Raw genomic sequence first — 17,452 nt, 5'->3', positions numbered from 1 at the left:
TATATTGTCGACCTTGTGCTGTTGACCAGACACATCCTGCACAACTGACCATATGGTTTTAGTTTTATCCTGTGAATTAGCTATTCTACTTGCATACCTCCTACTCTTTGCCTTCCTAATAATATTTTTAAGCACCTTACAATACTGTTAGTAATGGGCTACTGTAGCTTGACAGTGACTACTTCTAACATTTTGATATAATTCCTGCTTTGTTCTGCATGGTATCCTTCTCCCACTAATCTACCACCCACACTGCCTTTTACTGCTAGTACACTGTTTAGAATGTTCTAATGGGAAGCAACTCTAAAAAAAAAAAAAAAAAAAAAAAAACATGAGAAACGTGTTAATGAAAGCATTATACTTGTCATCTATGTTATCGGCACTGTAAACATCCTGCCACTCTTGTTCCTTAACAAGGTTTAAAAAACTCTCTATTGCCACTGGATTAGCTTTACAACATAATTTGTAATTATATATAACAATTGTTTAAGTACAAAAGCCTTTTAGTGTTAAAATTTTTCCATCATGGTCTGAAAGGCCATTCATTTTTTTACTAACAGAATGCCCATCTAATAATGAAGAATGAATAAAAATATTGTCTACGGCTGTGCTACTGTTCCCCTGCACCCTGATTGGAAAAAGCACAGTGTGCATCAGAGCATACAAGTTTAGGAGATCTACCAATATCCTTTTCTTGAAAAATCTTATACAAAATTAATATTGAAGTCACAACATATAACTAATTTTTGGCACTTCCTATAAAGTGAATCAAGAAGCCTCTAGCTTGAGCAAAAACTCTTTGAAGTCAGAGTTGGGGGACCTATAAACAACAACAATTAGAAGTTTAGTTTCACTAAATACAACTGCCCCTGCACAACATTCACATACCTGTTCAGTGCGGTGCTGTGATATGTCTATGGACTCAAATGGGATACTGTTTTTTACGTACATGGCCATTCCCCAACTCTGCAAAGAACGCCATGAAAAACAGCCACCTAATCTGTATCCTGGTAAAGGAAGCCACTGAATTGTCAAATTATTTAAGTGGTGCTTCGATATACCAATAATGTCAGAGTCAACATCTATAAGCAGTTCACTAACATTGTCTCTAATGCCTCTTATATTTTGATGAAATATGCTAACCCCTTCTCTGTTAGCACTGACAACTCTACACATATTCTGCTGCCCTAGGTCAATGTCCATGCTGAGTGTTATGCCTGAAATTTGGTATTCTCAGCACATTCTTCCCACTGTGGATCTTGGAATACTGAATTCCCTAACAATTTCCAAAATGGAATGTCGCATGTGCTGTGTCATCCGAACAAGACAATGTCAGAGCAAAAGCACCACAGATGCAAAGATGCAAGCTAGTGCCAGTGCCAAAGAGATTCATCACTTATGTGAGTTCCTCCAGCAGCGCGGGCAGCACTGAGGATGAAGATATCGACTTTGCCTCGGCCAATCGCCAGCTGACTACAATCTGCAAATGACTGGATGGTAACGGACAGAAGCCTACTCAGAAGATAGAAGGACAGCTCTCGCCCACTTGTTTATAGATCATTGTCCAGGGCTGACTTAGACAGGAAACATTGTTTAGTGAACTCTTAGAAGTGAACAGACAGTAGTTGTAAATTGCATTTGTTAGGTACATACTATAAAGGGTACCTACGATTATTTGCACCTAGCCATTGGGGGCCTTTTTTGTGATATATTACATGCAGTGTTGCAGACTTTTGTTATTCAACAACTCCCAAAGATAAGAAAACCTTTTTAACTCATTTGTGTGACTTTGTTAATAATCTGTTGGAGTGCTGTAGGACCTTCGTTCTCCTATCCTGTTACATGAACCTGGGGCATAGCTGTGTAATAGTGGCAAGGAGAAATTGACTTAGTGGTGTACTGCACCAGGAGCTGTTTCACGAACTCAAAACCTCAGCCTACCATAACAACAGTGGCAACTCGGCTTCCACAGCAGTAACAAAAAGGCCTTTACTAAACTGGGATGAGGGTTTACAAAACCATGCATCTAGCTCCAAATACCATTCTTCATCCAAAGTCAGAATCCTTTTCACAAGAATGGTCTCAGTACAAATGACAGTTCTGCCAATGCACTTCCCTTTTATACCTTGTGTACATGATACTACTGACAACCAGATATGTTCATATCGATATTCCATGACTTTCGTCACCTTTTTGTAGTAGCCTAGATTTAAGATGTTTCTATCGCCCAAATCCCAGAGGAAGTACAGTTATTTTACGTCAAGGACACCACAGGGCATTTCTGATGAGGTTTGCCTCTCAAAAACCAGTATCTGTACTGGAAGCACTTTTATTTAGTTTACAATCTTGGTTAAAATTTTACAATTTTTACAATTTTGTTTACTCTTATTTACTTACCTGAGGTAATGATATTATCTACAAATTATTTGTTTATTGTTGCAGGGGAAGAATAGTGTTAAGATGAATTTGTGTCACTGTGTAATGTTAGAAAAACTGTTCAGAAATCAGTTATTTTGTCTGCTGCTGCAAAAAATTTAGGAGGGTATAGTGCTTGGTCTAGAAACATCCTGGAGCATTACTAACACAATGTCTCTCTTCTGTAACCTGGTGCGAAAATACTGAAACTTCCATTTAGTACCAAGATTTTAGAATTGTATTTATGTGTGTTTCTTGTTTTATTACCTTATTACTGAATATGTGAGGCAATATGGCCATGTTGTTAATACGAGGAATGGTGTTCAAAAGAGTTTAAGTGGCATTACTGACAGTCATGTCATACTGGAATAGTAAAGGTAGTGTATGAGAGTTTTATGATGATCAAAAGACAGTCTCATAAGAAAAGTTATTTTACAATTACCACGGTTATACATTAGTACATGGCAAACAACAGAAATTAACAAACTTTTTTAGCCAGCAAATAGACTGAGCAACCTAGATTAGATATTTCTTTTTCTAAGCGGAGCTGGATGTTGAATTTGTATTTTGCATACTACGTTTCTAAATTTGAACACTGTACTTGTACTTTTGTACATCAAGCATATATCTTTGTACAACTGTTTAATAATTTCAAAGGTCCTTTCTTGAATCCATGGAAATGAAATTTTTTCAGTACTACACTACAAACACAGTTCATTTTTTGTTCTTGTTTCTAACAAAAAAACTGGCAAACTGAATATTCGGGCAATGTTTGTTTTCTCAGTTAGGACATATATGAAATGGACAGATAGAAAGGTGATCATTAACATAAATTGTACTCTAATCTGTAAATGTGTATGGTGTGTTTGATAAGATACGTGAACACAGAGGAAAAGGATGACCTATAACAGAGAAAAAGGAGGATACATAAATAGGGACACTATCACTGTGGAATATTAAAAGCATGTTTAAAGATAATCTTTCTGTGAAAAGAGGTGCATCTTTACAGTTACTACATAAGTTGGTACCATTACTGGATGTGAGGTCCGCCAGTTATGCAAAACACGGTTTTTCTCAGTACCCAAACATGTTTTGGCACCACTGTGCCATCATCAGTGGGTTTTTGTTTTTATTTATTCTGCAATGTGAACATTTTTGTTAAATGATTATAAAATTACGTGCATTTTTAGTTCAAACAACAGATTGTTTCTTTTTGTAAATACCTTTACATTTGGTGTGCATGAATTTCTGGTTCACTTGTGTGTTAATTACTACAGGTAGCTTGTCATCTGCAACCAAACGATGTTGGTTAGAAAGTTTTTTGCTGGGAGTTAACCTATCTTCTAGAATGTAATTCAGTTTTCCGCATCCATTCTCTGCATCATGCTGAGGTGTTGTGATGCACACGTAACTATAACAAGTATTTTCCACAAATAAAGTAGTAAAACACTTTTCACTTCACCAGAACACAGTGTGATTGTGGTTTGTTATGTGTCCCAGCCCCATCAGTGTTCCTTTGTTCACCAGAGTTCGGTGCCAAATTTGAGTTTTGTTTGCATTTTATCTTTGTGTGTGTGTGTGTGTGTGTGTGTGTGTGTGTGTGTGTGTGTGTGTAGGCAACATATTAAAGAAACAGGGACTCCAAATAGGATACAGGACGGAGAACACAACACAGAAAAAGATTAGAACACAAGAAACACCAATGGATAAATTTAACAGATCAGGAATACATGAACTTACATGCAACACTTGCCAGTCAGTGTAAATAGGACAAACATGCAGGTCTTAAATGAATACACTACACTCTGCAAGGGCACACTATTTAACACATTAAAAGAACTTTACAAGTAAAAACAGCACAAACAAACGAAGTCTACACATGCACGGATGCGCGCGCGTGCGCAAGCACACGCGCGCGCGCACACACACACACACACACACACACACACACACACACACAAAGATAAAATGCAAACAAAATTCAAATTTGGCACCGAACTCTCTGGTGAACAAAGGAACACTGACGGGGCTGGGACACACAACAAACCACACACACACTGTGTTCTGGTGAAGTGAAAAGTGTTTTACTACGTTATTTGTGGAAAATACTTGTTACAGTTATGTGTGCATCACAACACCTCAGCATGATGCAGAGAATGGAAGAGCTTGTGACACGAAAACGTAAGTAAAAACGAATACAGGAAAACATCACGGAAAACTGAATTACATTCTAGAAGATAGGTTAACTCCCAGCAAAAAACTTTCTCACCAATATCGTTTGGTTGCAGATGCCAAGCTACGTGTAGTAATAAACACACAAGTGATCCAGAAATTCGTGCACACCAAATGTAAAGGTATTTACAAAAAGAAACGATCTGTTGTTGGAACTAAAAATGCACATAATTCCATAATCATTTAACAAAAATGTTCACATTGTAGAATAAATAAAAACGAAAACCTACTGATGATGGCACAGTGGTGCCAAAACACGTTTGGGTACTAAGAAAAATGGTGTTTTGCATAACTGGCGGACCTCACATCCAACAATTTTAAGGCATACACTGCCAATACAAGGAGCTGCAAATCAAAATGATGGATATTGGTACCATTAGTGTTGTGGTTCCTCCAAAACAACAAAGTAGATGAATTTACCTGTGTTTGTTAATCTGTTTCATACACTGATTTAAAGATCACCTAATAAAAAGGCAAGTGCCTGAGTTTTGTGTGTTATCCTTCAGGATTGGAAACATAAGTAACTGATTATAGAATTCTGACAACAAATGCTTGTCACATTTTTAAAACATGTAACTCCTGTGGGTCAGTGACAGTTTATGAATGCTGAAGGTTTTTGATGAGGAAACTGACCTCATGACAATAAATGTGGTGTTCCCTGTAAGAACTACACAGGGCAATATCTCAATATATCGAGTTTTGTAGCATCTCATATACTTTTCCTAGATGACTCTCCACTTTTTCATTTTTTTTATTGGAAATGATAAGTGACACCATTTATAAAAATTTTCTATGGGAGCTTTGGGTTATTTTAATCCATGGAATTGTTTTAATTTGAATGTGGAATTTACAAAGACAAAGGTTAGTACTGTGTCATGTTGCTACCCTCTCCACTTGGCATGAACAGTAAGGTGTTAGCGCAAATTTTCTCAGGGCCTGTATCAGTGAAACGGGGAAGTTCATTCTGTAGGGTATGCTGAACAACTTAATCCTCCAGCTCCTCAGTGAAGCTGTAAGGGGACAAAATCCTGGAGCAGTCTTTGGGGTCTGTTTTCTTCCTCTCTTAGCTCCTAACATGCTTAGTCTTTCTTTGACTTTCTTTCTCCTCCTCCTGGAGTACCTTGGGTATCATTCCTCTTTACCACATTCAGTAGTCTTCATCATGGAACCCATCTTATATCCATTTATTAAAACCTGTATTTTCAGGCATGCCCGAAGTGTAGCAAATCTCCAATAATTTTTCTGAAAATGTTGTGAGCATGGATAGAAAAGCTTGATTACTGGAAGAAATATATTTGATTATACGAAATAGGAGTAATAAACATTTGTTATCCGATGTCCCATATCCATAGTAAAAGAATGATTACCTGGTAGAAAGGCTAGGAAATTTAATCAAATAATAGTTGAGCAAATACATGCTTATGACTGATGGTTGACAATTCATTGTGGAACATCCCACATCCAACAAACTTCAATAAATATGTTTATTACAAATGGGATAAAAGTACAGCTACAGTTGTACATCAAATACACACAAGGTATTGGTGCTTGTAGTTGATAGTTCTGGACTTTGAATATTTATTGTAGTGACAACATCACTCACCTACAGGGAGGAACCTGTGCTATAACATATCACTTTGGTGAATTGATGCACTGCACAAGCATTTTTCGAATCGACAAATGGTTATTGGCACTATAAAAAGTTTATTTTTGTAAGTAATTTGATAATCTACTGTTTGGATGTACATTTTATTCATACACACATTATGAAATGGATGAACACAGCGTTTCTGCAAGCTTGAACAATGATAAACATCATACCATGTTCGCGCAACCTGCTGTTCAGGCAGTTCATTCTGTGTTGTCGGGTCCTGCCTTGGAGATATGGTGCAAGCCATGGAGGAAGGGAGATATGCGAATGCCTGTGATTTCATGGGAAATTTTTTAATTGTGATGTTCTGAATGATGAAGCACTTTTGTATCATGTGGTCATTGTAAACAAGAGTTGTTTATCAGAAGTAATACATTTATTTGGAATTGTATGTTATATTTGTGGTCTTAACTTGCAGCAGCAACTGCAGCACTTTGTGAAATGAGGTTCAATCAGAAGAGGTTGCCAAGTGTACAGAAATAACTAAGGTGAGCAAGGTTGGATAAGACGAAGTGTTAGCTCCCGATCAGACTTTACTTCGCCTGCCAATATCATGGTAAAGAACCAGTGGAACATTGCATAGGTTAAAATCCTTGGTTAGATTGTAGATCTTAACTAGTAGCAGCTGGTGACTGACAATGCCATAGGCTGCTGTTAAGTTGATAAATATCACTCCTTTCACCTCGGGCATAAAATGAAAACAACTCTGCAACAACTGCAAGCACACCATTCCTGAAATCATACTAATGTCTGTACCTTAAGGTTGGAAGTAATCAGAAGTATAAGCGTGGGAGGGTGGTTTATGTACTTTAGGAAATGGGTTGGTTCTGTATAATATGGCTAGTTACCAGTTATTGTCATTCTAAATCTAAATGTCCATCTATATCCGTACTCTGCAAACCACTGTGAAGTGCATGGCACAGGATACATCATGTTACACTAGTTATTAGGATTTCTTCGCACAACATTCAAGAATGGAGCATGGCAAGAATGATTTTATGAATGCCTCTGTGCGTACAGTAATTATTCTAATCTTATCTTCATGATTCCCACATGAGCAATACCTAGGGAATTGTGGTATATTCCTGGAGTCATCATTTAAAGCTGGTTCTTGAAACTTTTATAATAGGCTTTCTCGGGGCAGTTTACGTCTATCTTCAAGAGTCTGCCAGTTCAGTTTCTTCAGCATCAGTGTAACTCTGTCCCATGGGTCAAACAAATCTGCGATCATTTGTGCTGCCCTTCTCTGTATACGTTCAGTATCCCCTATTAGTCCTATTTGGTGCAAGTCCTACACACTTGAGCAATGCTCTAGAACCAGTTGCATGAGTGATTTGTAAGCAATCTTCTTTGTAGACTGATTGGACTACCCAAGTATTTTACCAATAAACCAAAGTCTACCACCTGTCCTATGTGTCCTCAGTGGTACTTCCAAGGGAGCAGACTGAATCACCCTACTCCATTTGTACCTATCTCTTGTCCGTTCAAAACTAGACTATGGGTGTTTCATTTATGCATCTGCACATCTATCCATTTTACCCCATCTCAATGCAAACCATCATTGTGGCATCCATTTGGCCACTGGCACCTATTACACTAGTCCGGTTGAGAGTCTGTATGCAGAAGCTGCTGGACTACTACTGTCTTACTGAAGTAATGTTCTGTATGCAGAAGCTGCTGGACTACTACTGTCTTACTGAAGTAATGTTCTCCTCAGCAAATATGCATACAGTTTATCTGCCATGCCTGGCCAACATCCTATGCCTCCCTCTTCGATGACTCCTTTGACAGCCAGTATGGGGTGCATCCCTCTTCTCTGTTACCTCCTGGAGTTTGCTTTTGGCTATTGCTCCGACAGCTGAACTTCACGCTACCTGCCACTTTCCCGATGGGTGTGAAACCTTTACCACCTTGGCATCGTGCGACGACCCATGTTCACCTTGGACTTCATTCACTTCATAAGTACTCTACTCCAGACTCACTCTATAGTCGTAAGTTTCTCGAACTTCACATGGGACTTCGCGACAGTACCTTTGCGTACACTGATGGCTCTTGGACTGACCACGGTGTCGGGTGTTCCTCCATCACTGGCACTGATGATTTACGTTATTGACTTCCAGAACACTGCTTAGTTTTTACAGCGGAGCTATTTGCCCTGTATCAGGCCATGCACTACATCCAGTAAGACAGGATTTTCAATTGTGTCATTTGCTCTGACTCTCTCAGCATCCTTCAGAGCCTCTATGTGCTGTACGCCGTCCACCCCTTAGTGCAATGGATCCAGGAAATCTTTCACTTGCTTACTCTTGATGGAGCCACTGTGATGTTTATATGGGTCCCTGGTCACATTGGTCTGAAAGGAAACAAGGCCATTGACACTGCTGCCAAGGCTGCAGTTCTCCTACCTCTGCCTGCTAGTTCTTCCATTCCCTCTGATGAGCTCTGTGCTTCAGTCTGTCACTTTAGCATCACCACTTATCTTCCCTTCATAGGAACAGCCTCCGGAGAATTAAACCTCTCTCAGCAGCTTGGTTGACCTCCTCTCAGCCCTCTCGCCATGAGGGGATCATTTTAGATAGAATGCGTATTCAGCACTGTCTTTATAGCCATCGCCATTAGTTAAGTGGTGATCCCCCACCACTTCGTGCCCACTGTCCTCAACCTTTGATGGTTCACCATTTCCTGATGGAATGCCCTTTTTTTAACCACTTATGTTTTAATTTATGCTTGCCATCGGGTGCAAAACTGCTACGGTCATTAGCGCCTGGTCTGTGACTTACGAAAAGCTACAAAAACGAAACTGGAAACCAGCAGCAATGGGAGCAAAACTCAAAATAGTGGGGAAACCAAAAACAGAAGGAAAGCTTAATAAAACACTATAGAAGGGGGGTTGTTTGTCCCCAACAAGAGCTTCAAATTACTGACTTCATCTCACTGGTACTAATGAACTCGAGAACGCGATCGGCTGATCACGTGTCATCTGCTAAAATGGAAGATATATCAGGCGACAGCTGTAGACGGGCATGTAACAGAGTAAAATAGGGGCACTCAAGTAAAAGGTGTCTCACCGTCCACAGTTGAGAGCAGTGGGGACAGAGTGGGGGAGGATCGCCGCTTAAAAGATGTCGATGGCTAAAAAGACAGTGCCTTATCCGGAGTCTAGTTAAAATTACCTCCTCCCGACGATGAGGTCGGGAGGACGAGGTCCAAGTACAGGGAAGAGCTTTCACGTCCCAAAGTGGGAAGAGTTGACCAATGGGCGTCCCATAAAAGAGCAACACGACAACATAAAACACTCCGTAGATCGGCCCAAAGAAGAGAGACTGCAGCCGTGGCCGCTATATCGGCCGCCTCATTTCCACAGATACCAACATGTCCTGGGATCCAGAGGAACGCCACAGAGACGCCGCCAAGTGGAGCAAGTGGAGGCAGTCCTGAATCCGGTGGACCAGAGGGTGGACAGGGTAGAGAGCTTGGAGACTCAGGAGAGAGCTGAGAGAGTCTGAGCAGATAACATACTGCATCCGCTGATGGCAACGGATGTACTGGACAGTCTGGAGAACAGCGTAAAGCTCCGCAGTATAAACCGAACACTGGTCGGGAAGCCGAAATCGATGTGGGGTGTCGCCAACAATATAGGCACTCCCAACACCAAACAATGTTTTTGAGCCATCAGTGTAAATAAATGTGACATCCTTCATTTGTGCGCATACAGCAGCAAATGCCCGACGATAAACAAGAGAAGGGGTACCATCCTTGGGAAACATACAAAGGTCACGGAGCAGGCAGGTCCGGGGCCGGAGCCAAAGCGGAGCTGTACCCCAAGTTGTCAAGAAAGTTTTATGAAAGTGGAAGGAAAGAGAATGGAGCAGTTGATGGAAGCGGACTCCCGATGGTAGTAAGGAGGAAGGGTGGCCAGCATACCCTAAATCCAAGGAGTCGTTGAAAAAAATGTCATGGGCCGGATTTGCAGGCATGGAAGACAAATGGCTAGCTTAACGACACAGAAGGACAGTTCGCCGATTGGACAGCGGAGGTTCAGCAGTCTCAGCATAAAGGCTTTCCACAGGGCTGGTGTAAAAAGCTCCAGACGCTAAAAAAAACCACGGTGGTGGATAGAGTCGAGACGCCGAAGAATAGACGGCCGAGCAGAGGAGTAAACTATGCTTCCATAGTCCAATTTCGAGTGCACTAAGGCACGATAGAGGCGGAGAACGACCACTCGGTCCGCTCCCCAGGAGGTGCCATTCAGGACACAGAGGGTGTTAAGGGATCGCAGACAGCGAGCCGAAAGATAAGAAATGTGAGAGGACCAGCACAGTTTTCTTTCAAACATAAGACCCAAGAATTTAGCGACGTCCGCGAACGGAAGGTTGACAGGGCCTAGATGTAAGGAAGGCACAAGAAACTCCATACGATGCCAAAAATTAACACAAACATTCATACTTGGAGAAAAGCAGATGCCGGTTTCGGTGCTTGAAGACATCGTTTAAGAAGGCTGGTCCGTTGACAGCTGTAGTAGATCGCAAAATCGTCCACAAAGAGGGAGCCCGAGACATCAGGAAGGAGACAATCCATAATTGGATTTATGACAATGGCAAACAGTGCAACACTTAGCACGGAGCCCTGGGGTACCCCGTTTTCTTGGGAGAGGGTACGTGAGAGAGTAGTGTTCACCCGCACTTTAAATGTGCACTCTGCCATAAATTCGTGAAGAAAGAGGGGCAGCCGACCTCGAAAGCCCCAAGAGAACCGTGTGCGGAGGATGCCTGTCCTCCAACAGGTATCATATCTTCTCTCCAGATCAAAAAATATCGCTACTGTTTGGCGTTTCCAGAGAAAATTGTTCATGATATAAGTGGAGAGAGCAACAAGATGGTCAACTGCAGAATGATGCTTTCGGAAACCACATTGGGCAGTTGTTAAAAGACTGCAGGACTTCAGCCACCAGGCTAAACGGCAATTCACCATACGCTCCAAAATCTTACATACACTACTCGTGAGAGAAATGGGGCGATAGCTAGAGGGGAGATGTTTGTCCTTTCCAGGTTTCGGAACAGGAACGACGATAGCTTCCCGCCATCGTCTGGGAAAAGTACTGTCGGTCCAAATTCAATTATAAAGGTGAAGGAGGTAACACAGACTATAGTATGATAAATGAAGCAACATTTGGATGTGGATACGATCTGGTCCTGGGGCGTAAGAGCAAGAAGAAGAGAGTGCATGTTGGAGTTCCTGCATGGAGAAAACAGCATTGCAGCTTTCGCGATTTTGAGAGGAGAAGGCAAGAGGTTGCACTTCCGCTGCATGTTTCTTCGGGAGAAACGATGGCGGGTAATTTGAAGAGCTCGAAATCTCAGCAAAGTGTTGACCCAATGAGTTAGAAATTGCGATGGTGTCCACTAATGTATCATGTGAGACAGTGAGCCCAGAGACCGGGGAGAAACTAGGCATTCCAGGTAACCACCGAATCCGACTCCAAACTTCCGAGGAGGGAGTGAAGGTGTTAAAGGAACTAGTAAAGAAGTCCCAGCTTGCCTTCTTGCTATCGCGGATGACGCAACAGCATCGTGCACGGAACTGCTTATATTGGATACAGTTGACCAAAGTAGGATGGTGTCTGAAAAAGCGAAGAGCACGTCGCTGCTCACGTATTGTGTCACGGCATGCCTCGTTCCACCAAGGAACTGGGGGGCGCCGGGGCAATTCGGAGGTGCGAGGTATTGAACGTTCCGCAGCTGTAAGAATAACTTCTGTAATACGAGTGATCTCATCATCGACGCTAGGAAAGTGACAGTCATCGAATGTCGTTAGAGACGAAAAAAAGTGTCCAATCGACTTGGGCAAACTTCCAGCACCTCGGGCGCATATATGGCAGTTAGGGTTGCAATCGAAGGACACATGGAAAGTAGTCACTCAAGTGTGTATCAGCAAGAGTGAACCATTCGAAGCGCCGAGCTAGCGGAACAGTACCGACCGAAAGGTCCAAATGAGAGAAATTTGTCGTGGAGGCAGATAAAAACGTAGGGTCCCCAGTGTTGAGGCAAACAAGACCCACTTGGTGGAAGACGTCTATCAATATTGAGTCGCGCAGACAAGGATGCGGAGATCCCCAAAGAGGGTTGTGGGCATGGAAGTCCCCAACCAGCAAATAGGGGGGCGGAAGCTGACCAAGAAGATGAAGGAGATCAGCTCATGCCATTGGTGTGGACGATGGAATGTAGCACAAAGAGAGAAGGTGCATCCAGAAAGGGAAAGACGGACAGCGACAGCTTGGAAGGAAGTATTTAAGGGGACTGGGTGCTAATGGGGAGTATCATGGAGAAGAATCATGAGTCCTCCATGTGCTGGAGTGCCTTCAACAGAGGGGAGATCAAATCGGACTGACTGAAAATGGGGGAAAACAAAGCAGTCGTGGGGACGCAGCTTTGTTTCCTGAAGACAGAAGATGACCGGTGAGTAGGATCGAATGCCACAGATATTCCAATGGATAATGGACATAGGGTGGACAGAAAATGGAAGAATGTGACCAAGGTTGCCCTCAACTCAACGACTGCTCAGAGCTTGCGACCGACAGCGTGGAACGGCATTCAGCCGAAGGCAGAAGATCATGCCCTCAACTCAACGACTGCTCAGAGCTTGCGACCGACAGCGTGGAACGGCATTCAGCCGAAGGCAGAAGATCCTGATCCATAGGTTGTTCGGGAGCAGCTCCTGCCACCAGCGATCGGCCGGTTGATCGACCGCCAGCAGTGCGCCTCGGTGACACAGAAGACGGCCAAGGGCGGTTACCGCCAGGCGGTGCTGTAGATGACACACGCCGTGGCGGAGAAGGAGAGGAACTGGGTTTCTTATTAGCCTTTTTGGAAACAGAACGTTTAGATGAAGGAGGAACTGATGGTTGTGAAGTTGGGGTACGTAAAAAATCTTCACGAGTAGACTCTTTTTTGGATGTCCAGGTGTCTGATTTTGGGGCTCAAGATTTAGCAGAACCTGATGAAGGGTGAGCCATAAAGTGAGCAGGTGAGAGTGGGGACGTTGAACGGGTGATCTTTGCACTGTCCAATCTGACAACCGTGGCACTAAAGGTGAGATCACAAGTCTGCGTGGCTGCCTCCTTTGTTGGCCGAGGAGAGGCAAGGACAGTGCTGTAGTTACCTGCGTGAGGCACAGTGGACTTTCGACTGACGAATAACTTTCGAGCAGCAGAGGTCAACACCTTTTCCTTCACTCTGATTTCTTGAATGAGCTGTTCGTCTTTAAAAATGGGGCAATCTCGAGAGGAAGCAGCGTGGTCACCCATACAGTTGATGCATCGAGGGGATGGAGGTGGACAAGCACTCTCATGGGCATCCTTGCCACACGTAATGCATTTGGCCAGATTGGAACAGGACTGGCTGGTATGATTGAACCGCTGACACCGATAGCAACGTGTAGGGTTTGGGATGTAAGGGCGAATGGAAATTCTCTCATAGCCCGCTTTTATGTTCGATGGAAGTTGAACTCTGTCAAATGTCAAGAAGACAGTATGAGTTGGAACCAAGTCCTTGTCAACCCTTTTCATGACTCGATGAACAGCAGTTAAGCCTTGTCGGACAAGTAATTTTAAATTTCCTCATCTGACAATCCGTCGAGGGAGCATATATAAACGACCCCACATAATGAATTTGAAGTGCAGTGCGCTTCCACCCATACACGGAAGGTGTGTAGCAGTGAAGCACGCAGCAATTTTTGTACCTGGAGGGCACTGACTGTTTCTAACAACAAGGTGCCATTTCATAAACAGGAACAAGACTTTACAGGACCTGCAATTGCGTCAACACCTTTCTGAATAATGAAGGGGTTGACTGTGGAGAAGTCTTGACCGTCGTCCGACCGAGAAACAACAAGGACCTGCGTCAACAATGGAAGAACTGTCCATGGCTGAGACTCATTGAACTTACGCTTGTGAGCAGACACCGTAGATGATAATGAAACCATTGCGGAACTATCCCCCATGATTACCGGCGTCTCCGATGGTGCGCTCTTTCCTTGTGGGGGCCCTCTCTGAGGGCACTCCCACCTTAGGTGATTGTTCACACCTCAGGTCACACCTCCTGAGAAACGGACGGAGGGACCAATCGGCACTTTCGGAAGGTATCAGCTCGAGTAATCACCCCTCCCTAGGCCTGGCCGTTACCAGGGGGTACGTACGTGTCCTACCTGTCTACCCGGGGCGGGGAATTACGCGTTACCCCATCACCGGCTATGCATGGGAATGCATGGGTCGGCCTTCGGACACACACAGGGAGGAAGAAACAGAAAGGAAGGAAGGAACAAAGAAAAGGAAAGGAAAGAAGAGAGGTCTCAAACGCTGCAGCGTAGAAAAGCGTAATGAGAAGAGGTAAGGAAAAAAGAAGGGCAAAGGAAGGACAAAGATTTGCCAGCAGAGAAAGCATTGGAGAGAGACTGATTTACAGTTTCAAGCATCCGTCTGCAGACATAGGCACTAAACATACTCCCAGAGGGGGAGAAAGGGAAGGGAAAGGAAGAGGCGGAGGTGAGGCGGGGGGGGAGGCAAGATGGGGGATGGGGAAGGATGAGGAAAAGGAAGGTATGCAGCCCAGAAAGGAAGGAGGGCCACACAAGCTCGGGGTCCCATGCTCACTACACACGTATCCACAAAACAGTTGTGGACCCCCTGGGGGGACGCAGGCTGTTGACTGCATTTTACTTTTTATCTGTCATAGCAATATAGGAAGTACATTTAACTTTTAGTTCAGGACCTCCATTCTCTCTATGATGTATTTTAAGGATCTTTCTCCAAGTCCCTGTTTTGAGCTGTCTTTCCTGCTATTGATTCTGTTAATGTGTAGTCACTTTTAACTTGTCTTCATCTTTGTGTTCTATGGTTCTGACATGGGTATGTATGACCTTGGTTGTTTTTGCATCTTACAACAAAACAAACAAACTACATTTTTCTTCTTTTGTGAAGTGCATAATTTTATATTTCTAAACATTTAAAGTAAGTTGTCAATCTTTGGGCAATTTTGAAATATTATCAAGATGTGACTGAATATTTAAGCAGCTTCTTTCAAACAGTACCTCATTATAGATAACTGCACCATAAGTGAAAAGTCTGATGTTACTATCAATATTGTCCACAATGTAAGTAATACAAGACATGAACAGCAATGGTCACAACACACTTCCCTGGAGCACACCTCAAGTTACTTTTACATCTGATGATGACTCTCCATCCAAGATAACATGCTGTCTCCTCTCTACCAAAAAGTCCTCAATCCAGTCAAAAATTTCATTTTATACCCCATATGATGGAACTTTTGGCAATAAGCGTAGATGTGATACTGAGTCACATGCTTTTCAGAAATCAAGAAATTCTGCATCTACCTGACTGCCTTGATACAAAACTCTCAGCACCTCATGTGAGACTGAGTGGGTTTCACAAGATCGATGTTTTTGGAATCCATACTGACTGGCATGGTGGCTGTCATTCGGTTCAAGATTCATCACTGTTCTTGTTGTTTCTGTGCAGCACTCATTAACTGGGCTGTGGTCTGTCTAACTGCTGATATAATCTGTGATCAACGTATTACCTATGGTAGTTGACTGAGGCAGTGCAGCCTTCCACTGTAACTCCATTAGGGCTAACTTTACATGCTCTCATACTTAGTAGGCGGACTAACATTTATTTGTTCATGAAACTATGTAAGGCTGGTTTCCACATGAACTATTCAAAAATAATGTCCTACAGTTTTATAACCAAAACTAAAAAAATAGCTAATATATATGGGGCGTTCAAAAATAAATGAGCTGGAGGCATAATTACAGACGCCAGTACCTGTATGTTAGAAGTACTGACTCTGGGTGTTGAGACACCAGACCCACTGTGACGCAAGGCGGTGAATAGCTGTCTCATAAAATTACCGGGTCTGCGATGTTAACCAGTTCTGCACATACAACTGAATGTTATTCTCCGATGTGACTCGTTTGCCCCCCACAGCCTTTTAAGGGGACCAAAAATGGCGTAATCACAGGGAGAGAGGTCCAGACTGTATGGAAGGTAGCCAAGAACCTCCCATTTAAATTTCTGCAGGAGTACTGCTACTGTGTTGGCCATATGAGGATTTGCAGTGTCGTGGAGCAGAATGACCCCACAATTAAGACTGCCTGATCATTTTGATTTGATCACTTAACGAAGGGTGGTCAAGGTTTGCAAGTAACGCTGGGCATTCACTGTTGTCCCACGCTGCAGAAAGTGAGTCAGAAGGGGGCTATCTTGGTCAAAGAAGAACATCAGCATAACCTTTCCTGCACTCATGTGGACGGTGACGTCGAGCTGTATGTGCGGAACTGGTTAACATCGCAGCCCTGGGAATTTTATGAGAGAGCCATTCACCACCTTGTGTCACAGTGGAACAAGTGTCTCAACAGCCAGGGTCAATACTTCTAACATACAGGTACTGGTTTCTGTAATTATGCCTCCGGCTCATTTCTTTTTGAACGCCCCTTATAAGTACTATAACAGTTTACTTACCATGATCGCACCATATAGCAGCATCACACAGCTGATGAGATGTATCGTCACCATGGCAATTCCAGTGTATATTGAAATAATTGTAACTGGTAAAAAAAAAGTAATACTGATAAGTAATATACGACTAAGTAATTAAGTTTTAACAGAAATTATTGCATTTATTTTATTTTTTAGTACATGGGAAAATGTCAAAAAGTGTACAGTAATTAAATTTGTTAAACGTAAAAATAATAAAATATGACTACATAAGACTCCAAATTACTCCCAAAAGAACAGCAGACGAAGTGTGAATACAACTAAAAATTTATTTATAGGTTTACTGATTTTCCACTTAATCACCATGGCTATTGAAGAACTTTTTTAAACCATGTACCAACTTTTACATTCTCTCTGTAAGAAGTGTGGTGTCACCACCAGACACCACACTTGCTAGGTGGTAGCCTTTAAATCAGCTGCGGTCCGTTAGTATACGTCGGACCCGCGTGTCGCCACTATCAGCGATTGCAGACCGAGTGCTGCCACACGGGGCAAGTCTAGTCTAGAGAGACTCCCTAGCACTCGCCCCAGTTGTACAGTCGACTTTGCTAGCGATGGTTCACTGTCCACATACGCTCTCC

The 17,452-nt window shown here is 42.8% G+C and overlaps 1 protein-coding gene across 1 annotated transcript in view; it reads right to left on the bottom strand.

The window, feature by feature from the left end:
• Positions 1–17,452, bottom strand: part of LOC126234331 (uncharacterized) — a 198,931-nt gene that overhangs the window by 68,836 nt on the left and 112,643 nt on the right. Inside the window, exon 4 of the mRNA XM_049943016.1 lies at positions 16,836–16,921. Within this exon, the coding sequence (XP_049798973.1) occupies positions 16,836–16,921 (86 nt within the window). The remainder of the gene's footprint in view (positions 1–16,835; positions 16,922–17,452) is intronic.

The sequence above is a fragment of the Schistocerca nitens genome, chromosome 2 (genome assembly GCF_023898315.1).
Source record: "Schistocerca nitens isolate TAMUIC-IGC-003100 chromosome 2, iqSchNite1.1, whole genome shotgun sequence".
NCBI lineage: Eukaryota > Metazoa > Arthropoda > Insecta > Orthoptera > Acrididae > Schistocerca > Schistocerca nitens.
The sequence above is the reverse complement of the archived record's forward strand: the minus strand, read 5'-3'. Positions and strand labels throughout refer to the sequence as shown.